The sequence below is a fragment of the Nuphar pumila genome, chromosome 16 (genome assembly GCF_984573655.1).
Source record: "Nuphar pumila chromosome 16, dmNupPumi1.hap1.1, whole genome shotgun sequence".
Taxonomy (NCBI): domain Eukaryota; kingdom Viridiplantae; phylum Streptophyta; class Magnoliopsida; order Nymphaeales; family Nymphaeaceae; genus Nuphar; species Nuphar pumila.
The window spans coordinates 78661786-78684863 of NC_143264.1; the positions used below are offsets into that span (position 1 = coordinate 78661786).

At 35.9% G+C, this 23078-nt stretch overlaps 1 protein-coding gene across 1 annotated transcript; it reads left to right on the plus strand.

Annotated features, from left to right (window-relative positions):
- The first annotated feature begins 10518 nt into the window (after positions 1-10518).
- On the plus strand, positions 10519-21533 carry LOC149813741 (uncharacterized). Its single transcript, XM_089991847.1, has 4 exons — positions 10519-10858; positions 19814-19929; positions 20110-20232; positions 20597-21533. Exons 2-4 carry the CDS (start codon positions 19818-19820, stop codon positions 21001-21003), a joined length of 642 nt encoding a protein of 213 aa, XP_089847973.1. The 5' UTR covers positions 10519-10858; positions 19814-19817; the 3' UTR covers positions 21004-21533.
- Positions 21534-23078: the final 1545 nt, after the last annotated feature.

Consider the following 23078-nt stretch of genomic DNA (forward strand, 5'->3'; position numbering starts at 1 on the left):
TTTCCACATGAATCCTATACAAAAATAAATTGCTAGGAAATATCCAATCAAACCTACTGTTTTAACATGAACACATGCAATACCAGTTTCTGTGTTAACCAAACAACGAGCATACACCGAAAACAGGTAAGAAAATTTATAAAATATTGCAGGTCATGTATTTTATTTTCAACAAGAGTCTAATGCGCTAAATCTGGACCATAGACATATACCTATATATAGATATATAGATATAGGTGTATATATATAATGTTTTTTTTCTTTGGACATGAACTCAGCCCAGCCGAACCAGTCAGTTGAGACTAAACAGTACCTTGTTTTGCCCAACCGACTGTGTCGGTTGTGGCTTACACCTGTTAAATCAGTCCAAATTCATGTTTTCTTTTTATACTAAATTCTGCAGGGATTGTAACAGTCTGACCCTCCTTTTTTTTCTAACATGCTTAGCCGAACCCAGTTCAACTGGCAGGTCTATACCTGCTCAGCTAATCTGGCTGGGCTGCCAGCCAACCAAACAATATCTAAAAATATTTTTTTTAACTGAATATGCATATATTGTTATTTTCATAGATATGGTTCTGTTTTAAGAACCATAGTCCCATGTCCACCTGTCAATATATATATATAGGGAACATATCTGTCCAGAATGAACAGTATGGGAGGGGCTCAAATCTGGTATCTTTACGATGGCTGGATCTGTCCAGATCAACCTGCTAAAAATATGGAACAAATATGTCCAGACCTGACCAAAGTGTCCACACACACACACACACACACACACACACACACACACACATATATATATATATATATATATATATATATATATATATATATATATATATATATATATTAGGAAAAACATAAAAACATGCAGAAAAATTGTAAGAATATAAATTTCACATAATCTAACATTCCTACATCAATTCCCATGGATTAAACAATGAAAGATCAAAATAGAATTCATGGTTCTCCATAAAAATATTGCCTAAAGCTTATTTAGGCTCTTTTTCTCATCCGAGACAAGAGAAAGACTCGTACATTTACTGTAAATTGAAAAAGAAACAAAAACAATGGTGGAAAATGATGGATGATCGAAGAGGGAACCTCTTTCTTCTTCCTCTTTCTCTTTTTCTCTCTTTCTCTCTTTTTCTCTCTCTTCCTTTCTTTATTTTTGATCTATTTATAGAACTCTAGATGGGCTGAAGAAGAGAGTGCAGCCTCAGTTGAAACTCTCTTCTCTCTTAGAGTTCCAAAAATTTTGAAACTCTTAAGTTTGACTTTTTCAAAGTTTTATTTTATTTGAAACTCCATGCTTCTCCAACCTTCTTAGATGTTTCTAGATGTGTTTAAGGGCTCTACTAAGAGTCCTAAACACTCTAAAAAAATAAATCTTGGAATTAACTAAAATTATTTATTTATTTATTTATTATTTATTAATAAATAAATACCTAGAAGCTTCAAAAAATCATATTATTAAACTAGAACACTTCTAAAGTGATTTTACATGGATTTAAGAGCTTTACTTAGAGTCCTAAACAATTATCAAATTAAATTTTTGGAATTACATTAATTAATTAATATTAAATGATAAATAAATTTCTAGAAGCTTTCAAAAGTTAATAAATTAACTTGGGAGGCTTCTTAACATTAATAAACACCAATTTAAAGGTTCTTGATGAATTTAAAGTTGGAAAATCATTGGGCATGGATTTGGATCAGGATCTGGATCCAATATCCAAATCCATCTAAAAATATCCAAATGTGTCTTCAGTTGGATCTAATCCAGATTAATATGGGTCTTGGGTAGAGCCCAAATCCATATTAATTTGGATCAAATCCACTAGATCTGGTTTGGTCTGATCCGAATCCAGACCCGAACTGACAAATTGCTTAATTTTTAACAATATATAACTCGAATTTTGCTTCTGAAATTTGTTCGAAAATAACCCAAATTTTGCTCAAATTTAAAGGTCAAAAATAAAACTTTTTCTTACTCTTCGATTGGTTCATCTCGACCTTGTCGATGAGACCTGGGCCAAGCTCAAACTCAAAAACATCAGTCAAAAATAAAGTTTCAAACGATTTTTCTCCTAGACTTAGCCTAATTTTTGAAAACCTCAAATTTAACTAAGTATGAAAATACGTGATATTACAATATTAAATATAATTATCAAGACTCAGTAAAAATAATTGAAATCATAAACATATTAAACCAGGACCTGAATCATGATGCATTGGGTTTGGCTCTAATTCTTAGACCGATTAAAAAATATGCATATTGGAGACCCGACCCAATACATACCTGAACCTGTTAACCTGTATATGCCCATAATTTTCAGTTGCACTTCAACTTGGACCTGAACTTAAATTAAATTGAGTTGAGTTTGATTCTCACTACGTTTGTGGTACACTTAATTTATGAATTAGATGTATTATTTGTTGTTGGTTATCGTCAATTGCATGTTATATTTGTGCCCTAGTTGTTATTGGGATATCTACACGAAATTGAGGATCTTGGTATCACAAGATGTGAAATTTAGGGTTTAATCATCTCTAATAGTTTACGTAATTGATCATGATTAGCGGAACTGAGCTGAATTTGGGTTCATAAGTTTATCAATTCACAACTGATTTTGTTTTTGAGTGGGTGTGCTAACCATTCTGAATCTTCGTATTGATGCCTATCCAACCATAAATTTTCTCTAGATTTGTCATTAACATGCTTCTTTGAATGATTATTAGTATCATTATTGATGAATATAATCGATCTTGATGGTATATTTGGATGTATCTATTGGAGTGTGTGGCCATGATCTGCACACTTCAGCATATCCACAAACAAATCCTGTTTGTGGATATGCATGTGCTATTTTCAAAACTGATTTTTAAATTAAAATTTATTTTCAACAGATTTCAGTTTTGGTTTGTTCCTAGTATATCTCATTGTGCTTATTTTCAACAGCTGAGCCTGAAGAAAATTGAGAGAGAAAGTATATATAGTCATGCTCAACCAAATGTTAAGTAGGAAAAAAAATTTCTAAGCAATTTTTACTGAGCTCTCTCGAAGAAAACCTCAAACACTATCTTCTTTCTTTCTCCTTCTTTTCTTTTCTGAAACTCTGAGTAGCAGCCCGTTCGTGGACTCCCCTTTTCTGCTGTGCACCCAACAATGGTATCAGAGCTTTCAGGTGTCGCTAATCCAGGAATTCGGTGGACACTGCTGTTGTGATCAGGAACTGCTTCCGACACTGAAGTTGCAGAAGGGTACCTGCTGATCATTCCTGCACACACAAGCAAATATGATTAAGTGTACATCAAGTAAGTCAAGGATTCTTGGGGAATCCCTTTTGCATATGTGCTTAAGCGTGAAAATAAGCATGCTTAGAGCTTTACCTTTCTAGAAACATATCTTATGTTTTTGCATGTGCCTCAACGAGCCGAGGACTCCTCACTGTGTTTTTGCTATTCCTGAAAATAAGCATGTATTTCCTGTAAGACACAGCAAAATCACAGTAGTTAGTTATGTGAATTTGTTTTAAATCCCTTACTTGGAACATCAAGGATACAACTCTTGCATAAACAACACAGGGGACAAGTTACAAGGCGCGCCCAACTTTGGGCAACCCTCTTTGGCAATACAGAAAAATTGTGTATCTCCTTTTTTGTTAAACCATAAACACACACACATAAGAAAAATTATATATATATATCGAAAAACAACAGGAATCTCAGGATCTATCGAAAAACCAATGACAAAAAACCAAGAAACTCAGAGCCTGTCTGAAAACCATCTGTCAGAAAACCAAAAAAAATGTGAGATACCAACCAAACCGAGAAAAACTCATCAGTTTGCTTTGGGTTTTATGCTGAGAAGAGCCTGAGGCGAGATCTGGAGACCCAAGCAGTTGCCTGACCTCCCTACTGCTGAAACCAGCCAGAGCTATCGATTTTCCTTTTGTTTTCCCGGCGAAGACTTCAGAGAGGAGAGAGAAAACACTTGTTAAAATGAACTGAAAATCATGTTTGTCAAATTTTATACTCCTTATTTCTGAAAAGATGTGTTTACCTTTGACTTTTTTAGATTTTCTCCAAAAGACTGTTACAAGTCTTTAAAATTAAACTCGCATTCTTTTCTTTCTGAAAATGACTAAACAAGGGTTGCGTGGTTTGAAATCTCATAAAAAAAATTTAAATTTGTCTGAAATACCAGACAAGTACCTAAATCTTTTATAAAATTATACCGACATGTTTTTGCATCTTTAACCATCCATTCTGATCTATTTTCGGTTAAAGACCTTTTTTTTGTTATTGCCTCCAGACTCCTTCTTTATAAAGTTATTAACACTTGTTTGCTTGTTCTTGTCCTTCTTTATATATATATATATATATATATATATATATATATATATATATATACACACACACACACACACACAAATAGAAAAATGACTAGTCGTGTGTGTGCATCCGAATTGGCCAAAATCAACAAACTAAATGGAACAAACTTTCCCAATTGAAAAAGATGCATCCCCTTGGCTCTAACCCTAGAAGGACTTGAATATGTTCTCCATACCTCTGTTCCTAAACCAGATGCAGAGGCATCAAAAGATGACAAAGATAAATATGAAAATTTTCAAAAAGATGACCTAATGGCTAAAACAATTATGCTTACTTATATGGATGATGACCTTATAAAGTTCTTTGAAGATTATACATCTGCCAAAGAATTGATGGAAGCAATCACTACAAAGTATGATACAACATCTGAAGTCCACATACAACTACTCCTAGAACAATACAACTCTTATAGAATGAAAGATTCAGAAAGTGTGGTTGACCACATAAATAGAATGTTAGTTATGGCCAAGGATCTAGCCATTGTCGAAAACGTGATCCCTGACCGGATGCATGTTTCAACAATACTGAATAGCCTACCTCATTATTGGAAGATGGTCACAACGACTCTAAGGTTAAATTCCAAAAACCTAAATTTGATTGAATTACCCCTGCAACTAGCCATAAAATAAGAACGCATGACTAAACAAAAAAAAGTTTGAATTGTTAATTACTCAAAACACCTCTTTATCCAATTGAGTTCCCCTTAAAACAAACAACTTTAAAAGAAAGGGTAATGGAAAATTCAACAAAGGACATGGTGCAAGTTTTAGGAGACCACAAGGAAACAAAAGCTCTCAAGTTAAATGCTTCAAATGTGCCAAGCTTGGACACATATAGAGGAACTGCAGGATCAAGTTTCCAAACAACAATAACAACGAAAACAAGACTTAGAATAATTACTTTGACATTTTAAGCAAAACAAGGCATAAAGTTCAATCCTTTGTTCAATTACCTCTGATAAAGGCGCCAAGAATGGTTAAACTTCGTATTAATAGGCGGATCTCATTTCTCATCTTTTTCCGCAAATTTTCAAAAACGAAGGTGAGTTATTTCTAAAAACAAACATTTTTCAAAAAGGTTAAGTAAGACCTCGCAAAACGTAAAAAAAATTTGCGACGATCATAGTTTCACAGCTCCATCTGTGGATTTAGAAATATAACGGGTTGCTCCAGAATCCACCCACCATCCAGACAATTCTTCATTTGCGAAGAGACACTCTGACACCACCCAAAGAACCTCCTTATTTTTATTATTGAGGTTGTTGTTGTGTGCTATGATTTTTGAAGAAGATACGATGCATGCTTTTGAAAAAGTTGCATTGATTTGAAAATGCTTAGAAATGTTTCAAGAATTGAATTTTCAATTGATTTTGAAACTCGATTTGAGAATACATTTAGAAAAAATGTTTGAAAATGACTCAAAATGATTTAAAAATTGGTCTAAAATCACTTAGAATTATTTGAAAATTAAAACTTGACATTGATTTGAGTTTGAAATCAAAATTGAAGAAAGAATTTGAAATTTTCAAATAAAATTGAAAGTTGAACTCAAATTTTGAATTTTAAGTTGAATAATTTTGAAACTTGAAATCAAAATTGCAATTGAAATTGGAATTTAAGATGGAGAATTAAAATTTTAAATTTGAGATTGAAATTGAAATCGGAGAAATCGAATTTTAGAATTGAAATCTGAATGAAACTGAAAATTTGAAGTTTATATTTGAAAAATGAAATTAAAATTTAGAATTTGAAATTCAAATTTATTTTTTGAAATTCAAAATTTAATTTGGAATTAAAACCAAAATTGAGAATTGAAATGAAATTTAAAATTGAAATTTGAAAATGGAAAGTTAAAATTGATATTTGAAGCTGAAATAGAAAATAAAAATCAAAATTGAAAATACAAAATTAAAATTAATATTTGAGATTGAAATAGGATTTAAAATTTTAAGAATTGAATTTTACTTTAAAAATGAATTAAAGGTAACTTGGAAAATATTTTGAAAATGCTTGGAATTTGAAAATAATTTCGAAAACATTCTTAATTCGCAAATGATTTTGAAATTAAAAATTAATTTTGAATTTAAGAATGAAAATCGAAAATGACTTTGAGTTTTAAATGAAAATTGTTTTTGAAAATAGGTTTTAAAAATATTTTGAAAATCACTTGGAAATGTGAAAATAACTTGAATAATTTTGAAAATGAAAAATAATGATGCAATTCTATCTTAAATGATGAATGTATTATTTTATAAAAAAAATTGAAAGAATTTTATTAAAAATTATTTGAAATTTAAAGAGAATTTTATGTTTTTATAGAATTAAAATAAGATTAATTTTTCATATATTCATGACTATGGTTATAAATATACTTTGAATTAATCTTTATTTTGAATTATAATAAAGGAAGAAAATAAATTTTTGAAATATGATGATTTTCTTAAAATGACCTAAGAGTGTAGGTCAATTTTTGTATTTAATAAAGAATAATAATTCTAAATATTGTTCATATTTTGACTATTGCCATAAATATGAATTTTATATAGTTTTATTGTCGTGGTGCATGTGACATTCGTGTTTCACCAAAGTGTAATTGAAAAAAAAAAGATGCAATATATTAATAAAAAATTAAAAATTAAACTATATGCTCATTCATTCCTAAACTAAGCATAAAGTAAAATTCTCGTTAATTGAATTGTTACAACCCTTGAATTGATACAATAATTGAAAGGAATTAATAAAATAGAAAAATTCTTGCAAAATGAACAAACTTATTAGAAATAAATGTAGGCTTTTATGATTTTTTCTTCAAATATTGAAATTTTAAAGAAAAATATCCAAAATTAGTCTTTTATGCCTCAAAATAAAGAAAAAATAGACAAAATAAGTGCAAATAATGTATGATTTTGCAAAAAGCATTTGAAAATGCATCTTTAGAGTTTTAAATTTTTGAATTTGAGATTTGAAGTATATAAATTCATTTCAAAATTTGAATTTAAAGTGAATTTAACCTTGAAATCGGGGATTTTATGAAAAAATCAGTGAAAATCATTAAAATAAAAGTTGAATAAACTCCAAAAATTTGTCAAAATGAGGCTAAGGCAGTCTAATTTGATGAAAACCATTTTTATTTTATGAAATATAGGAGTTATATTTGAAAATTGAATTTAAAAAGGTTAAAATGCCCAGTTTAACTGCATTTTAACAAAAACAATGTTTTTTATAAAACCGATTTTGAAAGATACAATGAATGAAAGGTCAAATGACCATAGAAACATATGTAAATTTATATAGAGACTCTTAACAACCTTAGGAACACTCTAGAATTGAAAAATGCAATAAAAGATTGAAAAAAATTGAATTAAGATTTTTTATCTAATTAAAATAGGAATTTGCAGAATTAAGGTTTATAAGAAGATCTGTTTGAACATTTCGGGTGAATGGAGGTCTATAATATCTCAAATTGATTTCAAAATACATCCATGGATTTAGAATACATCAAAAAAGCATCTCCTTTTTACAGATCTTCAAAATTATTTTTAGATCTTGAGATATGATTGAAACATTGAAGAATAAATTTTAGAAGCTGGAAATTGGATTTTAACAAACATATTTCTGTAATTTGGGTGTTTTAGAGGCTAAATCGATTCAATTTCTCCCAAATTTATGGGAGACGTTGCCTAACACAAACATTAAACTACTCCAATTTACAGAACTGGAAAATCAAACTTGGTATGAGGATGGTGACTTCGGGAAGTCACTGTTAAATCTTAGGAAATGAACCTGTTATATAACTTGAAGTTTTGTAACCAGTCTCAGTTTTTAGTAAAATTGAGATAGCAAATTAGCATAAAAATTTATGAAAATGTATTGAGATAAACTAGACACAAAATGAAAGAAAACCCTTTTTACAGATTTTGAAAATGATTTTTATTAGTGAGAGCTAATCGAAACCAGATGTGATAAAATCTAAGCAATGTCTAATGATGTAAGATGATAGGGTTCTGGTTTTTTATCTAAATGGGATATAAAATGTTCATAGAAATCGCTAAAAATTTGTATAAGTAAACTAGACATGCAAAAGAAAAAATTAATTTTTACAGATCTAAAAATTGATCTCCCATTGGGAAGATGTGATCCAATCAAGTTGGCCTAAAACCTGTGTAAAACCTGACAAAGAAAAATGATAAGGTTTTGATTTTTTATCTAAATGCATATGAAAAAAAATAAAAATTTATGAAAATTGGTATGAATAAACTAGACACTGTAAGAAAGAATTTTCTTTTTACAGATATAGAAAATGATCTCCTTATGTGGAGATATGATTGCAACAAGTTGGTCATAGGTCTGAGCAACGCCTGAAATTGCAATCAGATAGGGTCTCGATTTTAAATATAAAAGAAATATAAATCCACCATAAAAATTGCTGAAATTTTACAGGTATTAACTAGACATCCAGATAAAGATAACCTTTTTTACAAATCTAAAAAATAATCTCCCATTAGGGATATATGACTCTAACAAAATGCTGAGCAATAAAAACAACACAGGGTGACAGAGTTACGCTTTTTGACCAAAACTAGGCATTAAAACACTATAAAAATTGCTAAAATTTGAGATAAACAAACTAAATTCAATGCTAGAGATGCTATTTTTTATGGATCGGAGAGATCATCTTCGGTTAGGAAGAAATCACTTCGACAAGTTTGTGTTATTTTGGGTAAAATTCGGATGAATCTGCGATTAATTCATAAACTGGTTCTGAATATCCTTCTAAATGGATCAGAAGGTGGATCTAGATAGAAATAGATCTGGATCCAGGAATGGTTAATTGGATCCTGTATATTTAATAAGACATTTCAGGTTTAGAAAGTAATTTTGGACTCTGGATATAGATTATAGAATAAAATTAGGTGAAAATTTAGGTCCGAGATAAAAAAATGAACATCAAATCCGATATTGGATTCAATATATGATTTAAAAAGTGAATTAGATCTCAGATATTTGGTAAAATCTCAGATAAAGGGGTTGATTCGAGTTCGAAGTGGGACTTGTCCTTGTTTGAAAATTGTTAGAAATGATGTTTTGAAGATTTTTTTTTTTTGCTTTTGCCTTGCAGGGGTAAAAACACGGTAGTGGACTGGTCTGAACTAATTTGAACTGCATAGGATTTGAATAAATTGGATCATAAGCTAGTTATACTATGGTGAACTAAATTCAGAGCTATAACACTAACTCAACCAGCTGAGGTTAGCTCAATTTGGATTGAATTAAGCTCATACGAGCTAAAATGAGATGAAATACAGGTTCGAGAGTATGGGAAGTGACTTAGAACCGAAACCAGATCGTTCACACTTCTGATGAACTCAGACCAGACTTATGGAGATAGGATCTACTAGTTTTAACTGACTCGGGGATAGTTTGGCTAAGATTCAAACTAAAAATGATCTCATTTTACTCAAAATGAACTGACACAGCTCATTGTGAGATCATGAGAGCTATAAATAAGTGATATTCTAACTCTTCTGAATTTAGAATGAGTCTGACTAAGTTTGACTGATGAATATGCTGAGGATGACTGAGGGCTAAAATGATAATTTATTGATAAAATGAGGGTTGGCTGACCTCTAGACTGGGGTAAACTTAGGAATAAGACTCAATACTGCCCTACAGGGAGTTGGTATTGGTATTTGTGAAGTGAGGGTGTTCAGAATAGACCTGAAAAATTTGAGGTGTTTACATGAACTCAAAGAATTAGGACCAAGAGAACATAAAATATACGTGGAAAACAACTCATATTGTGATATTTTAGGCATTGTCGACTTAATGTTGGTGACACCAATATCCTTATATGAATGTTGTTCTCGATGTTCTCTGTGAAGAGAAATTTAGTGTGTGCTTTCTTTAGCAGGCAAAGGGTTTGAAGTTAGGTTTGTTCCTGATATACATGAAAAAATACTGTTTGAAGGCAAATTTGTAAAAGAACACGGTATTTTCAAACTCAGTGTTAACAAAGGATATCTCTATGTTTATATTGATTGTGTCATTGTGTCCTAACTCTCGAACCATATAAAAGACGCAAGCTGATCACGTCAAGGGGGGCAAAACCCCTCGCCACTCTCTCTCTCCTCCTCTCTGGATCCTCCCGTTTCCCCTGCTGCCGCCTCCGGCGTTTCCCATTCCCTTGTTTGCCCGAACCCTCTCTGGAGCCCTCGTTGTCTTCGCCGCTCTCCCCCTTTTTCCCCTTTCGCTGTGCCGTCGCCGCCGGCGATCGTCCGGCACCGCCTCGCTTTCCCTCGGCTTCGCGTACTCTCTCAACCTCGCTGGGTTCTCCGGCAACACCGCCAGCCCCCTCTGCTGAGATCCCGGACGATCGCCCGACACCCCGCGTCGCCGGCATCCTCCAGCTTCGGCACCCGACTCAGTCCACCCCACCCCCGTCGTCGCCGTCTTCCCAGGTAAACCCCTTTCCCCCGAGTCTTCTTCTCTCTTCTCCGCCTCTCTCGACCCTCCTGTTCTTGGGTCTGGGTCTGCCAGGGAGGGCGGGGGTGTGCTGAACACCTCCCCTTCTCGCTTCCTTCCCCCCCCCCCCCCCCCCCTCGTTGTCTTCCTCTTCCTCTTCTTCGTCCTTCTTTTTCCGGCAGGTGGTAGGGTTGCCGCCTGCGTCGGGTCGAAAGGCTGGCAGGGGACAAACCCCTGTCACCCGTGTTTCTTCTTCGGAGGGACGACAGGGGCGAGACCCTGCCGTCGGCTGGTTCCAGCAGGCCGGCAGGAGCCAGGCCCCTGCCGCCCCCCTCTCCTTCCCGGCTTCCGGCAGGACGGCTGGCAGGGGGCAGCACTCCCTGCCACCCCTGCTCTCTCTGCTCCCCTTCTCCTTTTCTCTCTGCTTTCTTCCTGCTGGTAGGGAGCGGAGCCCCCTGCCTCGGTGTCTGTCGTCAGTCTGGCGGGGGGGGGGGGTAAGCCCCTCCTTACTCCCCCTCTCTCGCATTCGGCGTGTCTGTTGCCCTGGCTTGCCTGCTCAGTCGTTCGGCCGTTGTGCCGGCTTGCGGGTGGGGCTTCAGGCATGCTACTCATGCATTGGCGCATGAGTGGCGTTGGCTTTGATGCCTGGCTTCGTCATGGCTGTGAGCTGTGCTAGTTTGCCACGAGGTACTTGGGTGCTTGGCTTCTCAGCATGTCCATCGTGCACCTATCTGTGTGCACGGCTGGTGCTTTTCGGGTCTCTGTGTTTGCTTTTCCTTTACCGCAGCAGAATCGTGTCCCTACCCATTGCTATCAGCCCAACGGCAGGTTTCCTTGTGCATCTTGCCAGAGGGTTTGGTCATGCAGTTTGGCAGGCCACACTGCAGCGTGCTGTTGTTGTTGGTTCCCTTGCCGCTATGTGGGTCTTCGGATGTTGGGTATGCGTTGGCAGGTGGAGAGTCAAAACAGCTCTCCTTCCTGCACTGACATTTTCAATGTCTGCCGATGACGCTTCGCAGTTGCTCGGCCTTAGGGCCAGTGCTGCGACGTCTGTGGGGGATACTACCTGTTTGATCCTGCCAATAGTAGCATGCTTGTCTCAAGGACCAAGCCATGCATGTGTAGTATGAACTAATTCAGACTGTGAACTGCGAATGGCTCATTAAAACAGTTATAGTTTGTTTGGTGGTTCCTGCTGCTCGTCCTCTGGCAGGTTGGCGGGGGCCGGAACCCCCCCCCCCCCCCCCCCCCCCCCTGCTGCCTGGGTCTTCTGCAGGCAGGGAGAGGCTGCTACCTGTCTCTGTCTTCCCGGGTCTGGCAGGGGCTGGGCCCCCTGCCTTTGCAACCTGTCTGACAGAGAGCAGAGCCCCTTGCCCCTTTTCGTTTTCCTGCCTCTGCAACTCCTTCTGGCAGGATGGTTGGGCAGAAGGATGGGTTCGGTCTGACGATCAAACCTATTGCCCTGTTCGGTCGGGCTTTACCAGCTCATTTTTTTTTCTCTTGCAATTCATGACATACTAAAGCTTTTACACTCGAGTGTTGCACGATGGAGCCAGCTCGCTCTCCGTAGCTTGAGCTCATGCTTACCTACGTCACAGGCGTAAGAGGACCTGCAACCCCTCAAGGTAGGAGAATGTTGTGTGAAAGGACAATGAATGGACAATTGCTAAAATAAGACAAGATAACTAAAAATAAGACAAAGGACAAATTCAAGGACGTAGTTTCGAGATCCTTGTTCTCTTTACTTTTCTGTTGCCGCTGCGCTTTATGTGCCTAGGCTTTTAATTCTTGTTTTTACATTTAATGTCTTTTAACTTAAGGACGCGGTTTCGCGATCATTGTCATTTTTACTTTTCTGTATTTTACCTTTCTGTTGCCTCACGCTTTATGCACCATAGCTTTTTTACTTTCTTTCTTGTTGCTGTCGTGCTTTGTGTTTCCAGGCTTTTGTTTCGTATTTACTTTATGCTTTTAATTCCTGTATTTTCTTTTTTGTTGTCCTATGCTTTATGCATCACGACTTTTACTTTTTGTCTCTTTTAATTTCTGTATTTTTTTCTGTTGCTTCGGGCTTTATGCGCCAAAGCTTTACTTTCTGTCTTTTTTGGTTTTTATGTTGTTGATGCTTTTCTAGTTTGCGTATTACTTACTAGCACCTCTGTTTAGCCGATGTACGATTTCGTCTCATGCACTATCTTGCGTATTTGCTTGCTTGTTTAGTCATGGTATGGTTTCGTATCTCGTGCACTGCTTCATGTATTCACTTGCTTGCGTGTTTGGCCGAGGTACGGTTTCGTACCTCATGCATTGCTTTGAGTTTTCACGTTCTTGCTTGGTTGTCTAGTTGAGGTACGATTTTGTACCTTGTGCGCTGCCTACGAGGTTTTGCACTCGATACACAGTTTTGCACTTTGAGATCGATCGCACTTTATCGTTGCACTGTATTGTGCACGAGCTCGTTTCTGCTGACTTGCACTTAATTGTAGCTTTGAGCATATTTTCTTTTCGTTCATTTGTGTTAAAAGGCATGATGCACACTTATGCACTTTAGTTCTCCAGAAGGGGTGAGTTTTAGGCACAAACTTATTTTCGAACTGTATAATTTTTTAAACCAGATTCCAAAAGTCTTTTACGAGATAACGGTTGGATCTCCCAAATCAATGTATTTGGGAGAAGTGTTTACAACTTCGGTTTGTGCTTTCGACGCAGCTCGGATAACCCTGTTTAGGGGCTTATGCATGGATTGGGCTAGGGTTTTATAGAGGGACCTGCACCATCGCTAGATCGTTGCTACATCACTTCTGATACGAGACCTAGTTATTGGGTTTTCTGGCCCAACTAAGATAGTTGGTCCATCCCTTCACGCGTTTGTTGTTGATGGATTTCTTTTGAGGAATCCGTGCCCCTCTCCTCATAGTCGTACTCTTAGTCATGTACAATTTGTTTAGACTGCAAGGAGTAGGATGAGAGGTTTGGTAACCTCGAGATGTGTTTTAACTCCTTATGGTAATAATGTAAGGTTGTTGATCGCCTAACAGGCAAGAGACTCATAACGATCTAAGGAACTAGAGCGTGACAAGTTTGAACCTAAAATGGTTACATCGTGTACTTTGGCAAATCATTGTTGTGGGGATTTCTTTTGAGAAATCCATACCCCTCTCATCGTGGTTGTACTTTTGAACAGGTACGTTGCATACTATGATGAGTAGGATGAGAGGTCTATGTCTACCTCGAACGTGCAATGACACGTGTTTTGAGACCATAAATTTGTGACATTTTCACCCAAACAATAAGTTGATCCCTTTCATCGTGGATGCACTTTTAAACATGTACATTGCGTACTGCAGTGAGTAGGATGAGAGGTGTGTAGTTGCCTCGAGCGTGCAATGGCATGTATAATTCACATAATGGTGACTATGCGCCTTCACAGGCAAGATGCTTGAATGGGTTGAAAGACCAGAGCATGTAGAATGGGGTGACGGTTAAGAAACTTCTGTCGTGCTCGTTCGAAATGGTTCATCAAGAGAGAGGATAAATGATACAAAACTCTGATGGACAGACCATTAATGACTGTTTCGGGCAAATGACTCGGCTTTTTCAGTCATCAGAGTTAGGGAAAATGGGCTACAAAGTTAGCTTTCAGGCCACTTCTGCAGAAGTTTGGATGCATCCACATGCCACTTTTTGCCTTTGGAGATTTGCTCTCTTGGTCACTTGCCGTCCCTTTAGGAGCGGACTTAGTCAGTCATTTGGAGTATCCTAAAATACATAGCATAATAAACCCCCGGATCGATCTCGGTTGTTTCTACGTTTCTTGCCTTATGCGTACCCACAATGACCAGTTAATAAGCAAAACAAAATATAACCTACTCACATTATTTGACATGTGCATGCTATGACATGACTTGCTTGATTGCTCAATAGTTTAGTATACTATTCGTTGAAGTATGCATGCCTGTTGTAGCGTTACATTAGTTCTTTGCTAGTAATAACTAGTTGCTCGTGCTAGTTAAATGCTTATTATAACAGCCTTATGCCAATTGCAATATGAAAGCATGCGACTTGCTTTGTTACTTGGTTGAACTTCATGCTTGTAACGTAACACGTGTTGTCTTGAGTCTCTTATAATAAATGAAACTGCTTGTCTTATAGATTGTGTACATCTTATGACTGATGTGATTGCTTACGGCTCGTAATCTACGAACTGTTATAATTAGGACTAATGTAGCCACTTATCTTATAAGTTGCTTCCATCCTGTTATTAATACAACTGTTGTCATGTGATTGCTTACTGCCTGTAGCTTATAAACGGCTTGTTGTGCAATTACTTGCACCTTATGATTAATGTAGTTACTCGCCGGTGGGTTGAAGAATTCAATGGTAATTGCATGCTTGGTGAACTCTGTTATAAATGCTTATCTTATTCAGTTACTCTGCTTACTGTGTCTGTACTGCTTGGGGGAGTTAGTTACTCTCTACCTATAAAATCACTTGGATTGCTATAGTTGCTCATTTAGCACTTTGGTATTTACTGCTCTCGTATTTAGCTACTTGCTTTATTTGAGTTTTGCTTGCAGTACTCGACAACTTGTATGGTTAGTTCTACTAGTCTTGTTTCTCCTGCTTGGTCTTGTGATTATCTTGCTTATTGCAACCTTTGCTCTTTCTTTTATTTTGCACCCCTACTAGTTTTTTGCGAATCTGACTCATTTCATGGGCAGGTGGTGAACAGGTTGATCTAGCTTGCGAGGACACGATGATGTGATGAGATCAAGATGAGACTCTTTCTTTGACGTTTCACCCTTGAGGAGTTTTTAGTAAAATTGGTAATAAGAGTATCTTGGAAAGTCTCTTTTTTATTAAACTGTATTATAAAACCTCCCTTATTTGTTTCAATAAGTATAATGAGTTGCAAATCTGTTGTACAATTCCAAACTATTGAAATTGTATTTTGAAACCATTTGCTTTCAATGGTTGTACGAAATTTGAAAATGAAAGTTTGCATCGTAATGTGCCCAAAAACTCTGATAATTGAATGATTTCAAAAGCTTTCTAGATTTTTCTAAAAGTTTCAAGTCTTGGATTTTGGGGCGTTACACATAAGTATTAAAAAGATGAAGAACATGACATTATTCCTATCTTCAATGAAACCTTGTTTGAAAAGTGTGAATCCTGTATATACGGAAAGATGGCTAGAAAACCCTTTCCATCAAATGTTATTTGTGCCAATGAATTATTAGAAATAATACATACTGACATATGTAGACCTTTTAGAGTCCAAACTCATAGTGGTATGTTGTATTTCATAACTTTTATTGATGATTTCTCAAGATACAAATACTTGTGTCTTATTAAACATAAATTTGAAGGTCTTGAGAAATTCAAAGAATATAGAAGTGAAGGCGAAAGACAACTTGGAAGGAACATTAAAATAATAAGATCGGATAGAGGTGGTGAATACACCTCAAATGAATTTTGTGAACATTGAAAAAAACTTGGCATTAACAGGCAAAGAACCATGCCAAGAACACAACAACAAAATGGTATTGCAGAGAGGTGCAATAGAACCCTCTTAAACATGGTTAGATCCATGTTAGCAGGCGCACAACTACCCAAAGTATTTTGGAGAGAAGCTGTTAGTACAACTATGTACACTTTGAACAGAGTACCCTGCAAAGCCGTCCCAACCAGTCCTTATGAAAGGTGGACTACTATGAAACTAGACTTAAGTCATCTCAGGAGATGGGGATCTGTAGCTCATGTGAAAATCTTAGATCCAACTATGGATAAATTGGATAATAGATATGCACGGTGTATCTTTATTGGATATCCCAAGGGATCTAAAGGCTACAAATTATATCATCAGAGGTTGGGGCTGATTGAGAGTAGAGATGTGGAGTTCCTTAAAGGACTCAATAATGAATCCAGTGATTCAATTGATGACCAATTTGACTTACTGGATGATGAAGAGCAGTTAGGCAATGAACCAACTGCAGAACAGTCTGACAATGACCCAGCTGCGGAATAGTTAGGCAATAAATCAACTGATTTCGGTACTAAGTGATCATAAAAGGTCTAGAGCTCCTCCATCCTATTTGAATGATTATTATTTATATTTTTCTGAGGAGCTATGCTATTTTGTAGACCTGGATGAAATGATAGATAACTTGACATATTCTGATGCAATAAAATCACATGAAGCATCAGAATGAAAAAAGACATGGATGAGGAAATCGAATTCATTGAAAAGAATAAGGTCTGAGAATTAATTGTTCTTCTTGAAGGAAGAAAACCTGTTGGATTCTAGTGGGTTCTAAAGAAAAAATGCAAATCTGATGGAACCATGAAAAAATTTAAGGCTAGACTGGTGGCAAAAGGTTTCTCCCAAAAAGAGGGAGTTGATTATGCTGAAACCTATTAACCAGTGGCTAAGTTTGCATCTATAAGGATAATTTTGTCCATAGCGGCTTTCTTCAACCTTGATGTATGGCAGATGGATATCAAAACTACCTTCTTGAATGGTGACTTAAAAGAAACCATTTATATGGTTCAACCAGAGGGGTATGTTACGAATAGTGACAAAGTGTACAAGTTGAAAAAATCCTTGTACGGACTTAAACAGTCACCAAGACAGTGATATTTGGCTTTTCATAAAGCAATAACCAAGATTGGATATGTAGCCAATCAGTTAGACCACTCTGTGTATGTTTGAAAAAGTGGGAGTCACTTTTGCATTCTATCATTATACGTAAATGATATATTGTTGATCGGGAATGATAATGAAATGATAGTCAACACAAAAAGTTAGTTGAATACTAACTTTGAAATGAAAGATACGGGTGAAGCCTCATATATTTTAGGAATTAAAATCACCCGAGACATAGAATCAAGAATTCTCAGTTTGAGTCTAGAAAGATATATTGACTATATCTTAAAGAAATATAGAATGCATGAGTCGAAACCCATTGGTACTCCTGTTGTTAAAAGAGTGAATCTGAGTAAAAGTGACTGCCCTGGAGAAGGCCAACAGAGATTGAATGTGCCATATGCGCAAGCTGTTGGAAGCTTAATGTATCTTATCTTGTGTACAAGACCTGATATAAGCTTTGTTGTTGGTCTTGTAAGCAGATACCAGAGTAATCCTGGTTGGCTTCACTGGCAAGCAGTTAAGAGAATATTCTGATATCTAAAAGGCTCAAAGGGAATACAATTAAGTTTTCAATCTGATAAACTTGACTTGATCGGATATTTTGATGTGGAATTTGCAGGTTGCAAAGACAACAAGTCCACCTCTGGCTATATTTTTTTGTTTGGGGAGGTGCAGTAGCCTGGTCTTGTAAAAAGCAAGGATGCATGACCTTACATACTCAGGAAGCCGAGTATATTGCATGTAATGCAGCCACAACCTTTGCAGTGTAGGTTCATTTGCGATTTAAAGCTTGATCTAGCATTTGAACCTGTTCATCTTTTCTGTGATAAACCATTATGTACATGATATGATTGAAAGAAACGAGATAACTATTGATTATCTACCAAAATCAGACATGGTCGCTGATCCTCTTACAAAGGGGATCCCTGAGGATCTGTTTTCAAAGCATGTTGCTCGCATGGGATTAAGGTATCTTTGATTACAATGGAAATCCTTGAAGGAAAAACCATAATCTTCTATGGGAAGCCCACACTAGTGGGAGCAAGGCCGGCAGATTCATGGCCAAGTGGGAGATGTTGGAGTGTGTGGCCATGATCCGCACACTTAGGCATATCCACGAACAAGGCCCGTTGTGGATATGCATGTGCTGTTTTCAAAACTGCTTTTTAAATTAAAATTTATTTTCAACAGATTTCAGTTTTGGCCTGTTCCTAATATCTCTCGCTGTGCTTATCTGCAATAGCTAAGCCTGAGGAAAACCGAGAGAGAAATTATATATAGTCATGCTCAGCCAAATGTTAAGTAGAGAAAAAAAAATTCTAAGCAACTCTTACTGAGCTCTCTCGAAGCAAACCTCAAACACTATCTTCCTTCTTTCTCCTTCTTCTTTTCTTTTCTGAAACTCCGAGCAGCAGCCCGTTCGTGGACTCCCCTTTTCTGCTGTGCACCCAACAGCATCCACTTATCCCGGAATGTAGGGATGAGCTGGAACATTTGCAATGTGCTGCCACAATGCAATCTCCCAATTTGCCCCATTTAACAGTATAATTTCTTTTCTAGAAACAATCATAGAATGGCTTCATTGTTTTTTATATATTTGTAATAAGGTTTCTGTAATTATCCCTTGTTTTAATTTCTAGGGCTATAGTGTAGGTTGAAAACCAAAGAAGAAAATTATAAACCCTGTTGAACCTCAATTGGTATTCATAGCATGTCTTTGAACTTTTGATCGATACTCATGTCTTGGGATATCCTTTTGCTTTGGACAATTTTCATATGTAGAGTTCCTTTTGATCTGTTCTAGCTTTTTGTCAATATGAAGTCATGGAATGGTTCTTTAAGTCAAGACTGGTGTGCCTTTTTTACCAAGAGAACTTCAAGATGTTTGTGTGAGTGCGCATAATGGTTTGGTATGTCAGGTGCAACATCTCCCGCAGCTTGGTCAATTGGAATTGCACATTCGATGAAAATTCTCAGAACTGTCTGTGTTATCAATACTGGTGTAAACAATAGAACAGTCAGAAAGTGCATGTTAACTTGGGTTTAGCCATCATACTGATCCAGTAAGGATACCATGCTCATGATATCACTGTATTTGCTTGACTTTAGTTTTTAAAAATTGATTATACGTTGACATTTCACATATCTGCTTGTTTTTCTCTTTTGGTGTTTGGCTATCATACAGATCTAGTAAGGATACCATGCTCATGATATCACCGTATTTTTTTAACTTTAGTTTTTAAAAACTGATCATACATCGACATTTCATATATCTGCTGCTTGTTTATTTTTTTGGCTCTAGCAAAATGAAGAATAAGAACAAGAGAGTGCGTTTTGTGGTGGCCGATGATGTCGATTTATCAGGTTGCGAACCTGACATATCTGCAATGGTTAACAAGGGAAAGACACCTGTGAAGTGTATGTCTTCTATATATATTGTCAAGGCTCCAGTTGGGTATTTATTTTTTCGTAGATGAATTTCCAAGTTTTTTTCCCCATATTTCTGCAATAATCTAGTAGTAAGGGCTACTTCTATCTGGTGTCCATCTATGGTGTCTTCCGTTTTCATATGTTAATTTAGTGGAAACTTGTATGTAGTGGAGAAGCCAAAGACGTCTGAGTACAAATATTACAGAAAATCACTGGAAGAATCTTGCCGTAATGAAGGACTAAAGGAAGAAAACTCATCTGCCAAACTGAAAGAGAAAAAGCACATCAAAGGTATTTAATGTTTTAGTTTATCATCTGGCACATATCTCACTTATAGATTCACACTTCAAGTAATTTTGAAGCGAGTAACCTAATTCAAGATCTGGCTTGTCAGCAAGTTCTTGAGCTGACTTAGCCTTTATTCTGGATTGGTTATTGTGTGCTGCAACCATCTGAATTGGTCATTTTAATTGAACAAGTCATTCTTGATCCTGAACTGGGCTGATTTGGAAGATAATTGGATTAATTGGTCTGCCATATCCCATTACGCTATGCTGGTTGATGATTCAATTGCAATTGACTGGGGAACTAATGAACTAAAACCGAGTCTATCTAATGATATCACTTCTTGATGATATTTGTGTTACTGTCGCAGAGATAAGCAGTAGCTGTTGGAGGAAGCATCAGGAGTACAGATCGTTGATGGCCATGGATCAGTTTATTCCCTCGTGTCCAAGTGTTAGTCCACACATTTCACAAATTTTGTCATCAAGAGACTTGAGACTTTATGATATGGAACCAAGTCGTCAATGCAGCAGCCCACAAGTTCCACAACATTTAGCTTCAAGGGATACTGGCATTCACGATATTACACCTAGCTGTCCACATGCCAGTTCACATGTTCCAAAGATTGTAGCCTCAAGTTACTCAGGTCTTCCTAGTGTGCAGTTACTTTGTCCTGTTATTATGCTATCATTTTTAATGAATTTGAACTCAACTAAGGAGAATGTGCATTGCAAATACTGTTGCTTAGATTCTACAATCATTAGTCAAAGAGAATAGGTCATACATTTTATAACAATGAAAGCGAGTATGAAATTGAGCATATTTATAGTTTATATGAAAGAAAACTAAGAAAAGGCTTATGGGAACTAGCCAAAGGATTATGATTGGTGTTTATAGTTGAAAATTTGTTACCAGCCCTGCTTCAAATAGTAGAAATTCATAAGCAAGCTGCATCTATGTGTTTGATATAATGAAGCAAGGTTCTGGCAATAGGTTGCTACATGTATTGCTGTATAAAACACTTTATGCATAAGATCTATATACTACAATCATGAGCTATATGCGAATAATCTCACAAATAATCAAGTTTACAAAAAACTTGACAAGAACATTCACTCGTCAAATGCACTAAAGCGTAAATAACACAAAGTGCACTAAGGCACAAATATCACAAAGTACGCTAAGGCACAAGAATACCAAATATTATTGAGAGAGAAATCTCACTTGAAAAAGTGATTTACAATAGGGAAATAGTCCCTTATTTATAGACATGAGAGAGAGTAATAGCCGTTGGGCTACTTCCCAACAATTGGTCAAATAGTCAAATCTTGACTATTGACTTTGACAAAAAAGCAAAAAAGACAAAAATGAAAATAATAAATAAAAATACATATTACAAAATTGTATTTCATATGTATATACTTTAAATACACATTTATTTATATATATATATATATATACACTTGTATTACGAAGAGTATATACGTATATATGTGACTTTCTAATAGTCTCCCTCAAACTTATGGTATAATCACTGAAAGTTTGTCAAGTAGAAAATTGAATCTTGATGAGCACAGTGCCTTGGTGAAGAAATCGGCAAGTTGATATTCTGATGTCACATAGGGAAGATCAATAGTCTTCTTTAAGTATTCTTCACGAAGTGACAATCCATTTCTATATGCTTAGTCCTTTCATGAAACGTATGATTTTGGGCAATGTAGATAGAGCTCTTGTTGTCACAACATAAGCTTGTAGGATTCTGAAGATGAACTCCCATATCTGAAATTGGTTGTTTGAGCCACACAATTTTCATGGTAGTAGTCGTCATTGATCTATACTTGGATTTCGTAGATGATAGTGACACCTTTTGTTGTTTCTTGCACTTTCATGAAATCAAGGATTCACCTAAAAATACATAAAAACCAGTTGTTGAGCGCCTATTATTTGAATCCCCTCCCCAATCAACAGCTGAGTATGCAATAAGGTCTAATGAGGAAGAAGATAATAGAAAAATTTTCTTATTAATTGTGCCTCTGATGTATTTGATAATTCTCATGACTGCACCCATATGAGTTGATGTTGGAGCATGTTGAAATTGACTAGTTATATGTACAACATGAGCTATGGCAGGTCTTGTAATACTTAGATACATGAGAGATCCTACGAGCTGTTTGAAGGGAGTTGGGTTGTCCAAAGGAACTCCTTCATCAGCTCGCATCTTTATTCCGACTATCTCTGGAGTGTCAACAACTTTGTCATTCAATGATACCTAAAGCAAATTTTGTTTGTGACAATATATATCCTCTGTTAGAATATGATACTTCTATACCGAGAAAATATGTTAGGAACCCAAGATCAGTCATTTCAAAAGAATTTTTCAAAAACTGTTTTACTTTTTTAATTTCTTCTTTGTCACTTCCTATAATCAACATGTCATCAACATATAAAAGTAAAATTATAATACATGTAGAAGAGTTCTTAATAAATAAAGTTGTGTCAGTATAGCATGGTTTGAAACCATATATTGTAATAACATTGTTGAATGTGTTAAACCAAGCTTTATGTGCTTATTTGAGACCATACAATGCCTTTTTTAATTTAAGTACTTTACGTGTGAAAACTATCAATCTAGGTGGAACATCCATGTATACTTCCTCATTGAGATTTTAATTTAAAAATGCATTTTTAACATCTATTTGAAATATATTCTAATTTTTAATAGCTACATGAATTCAAACAGTTGTCATCTTGGCAACAAGAGCAAAGGTTTCTTCGTAATCTAGTTCATATTCTTGAGAATAACCTTTGTCAACTAACCTGGCTTTATGTCTTTTCAAGGATCCATCACTTTT

Coding starts and splice junctions, on each gene's coding strand:
- LOC149813741 (XM_089991847.1), top strand. CDS start 19,818: ATGAAGAATAAGAACAAGAGAGTGCGTTTTGTGGTGGCCGATGATGTC. Junction 19,930..20,109: donor GGGAAAGACACCTGTGAAGT/GTATGTCTTCTA, acceptor ACTTGTATGTAG/TGGAGAAGCCAAAGACGTCT. Junction 20,233..20,596: donor AGAGAAAAAGCACATCAAAG/GTATTTAATGTT, acceptor TTACTGTCGCAG/AGATAAGCAGTAGCTGTTGG.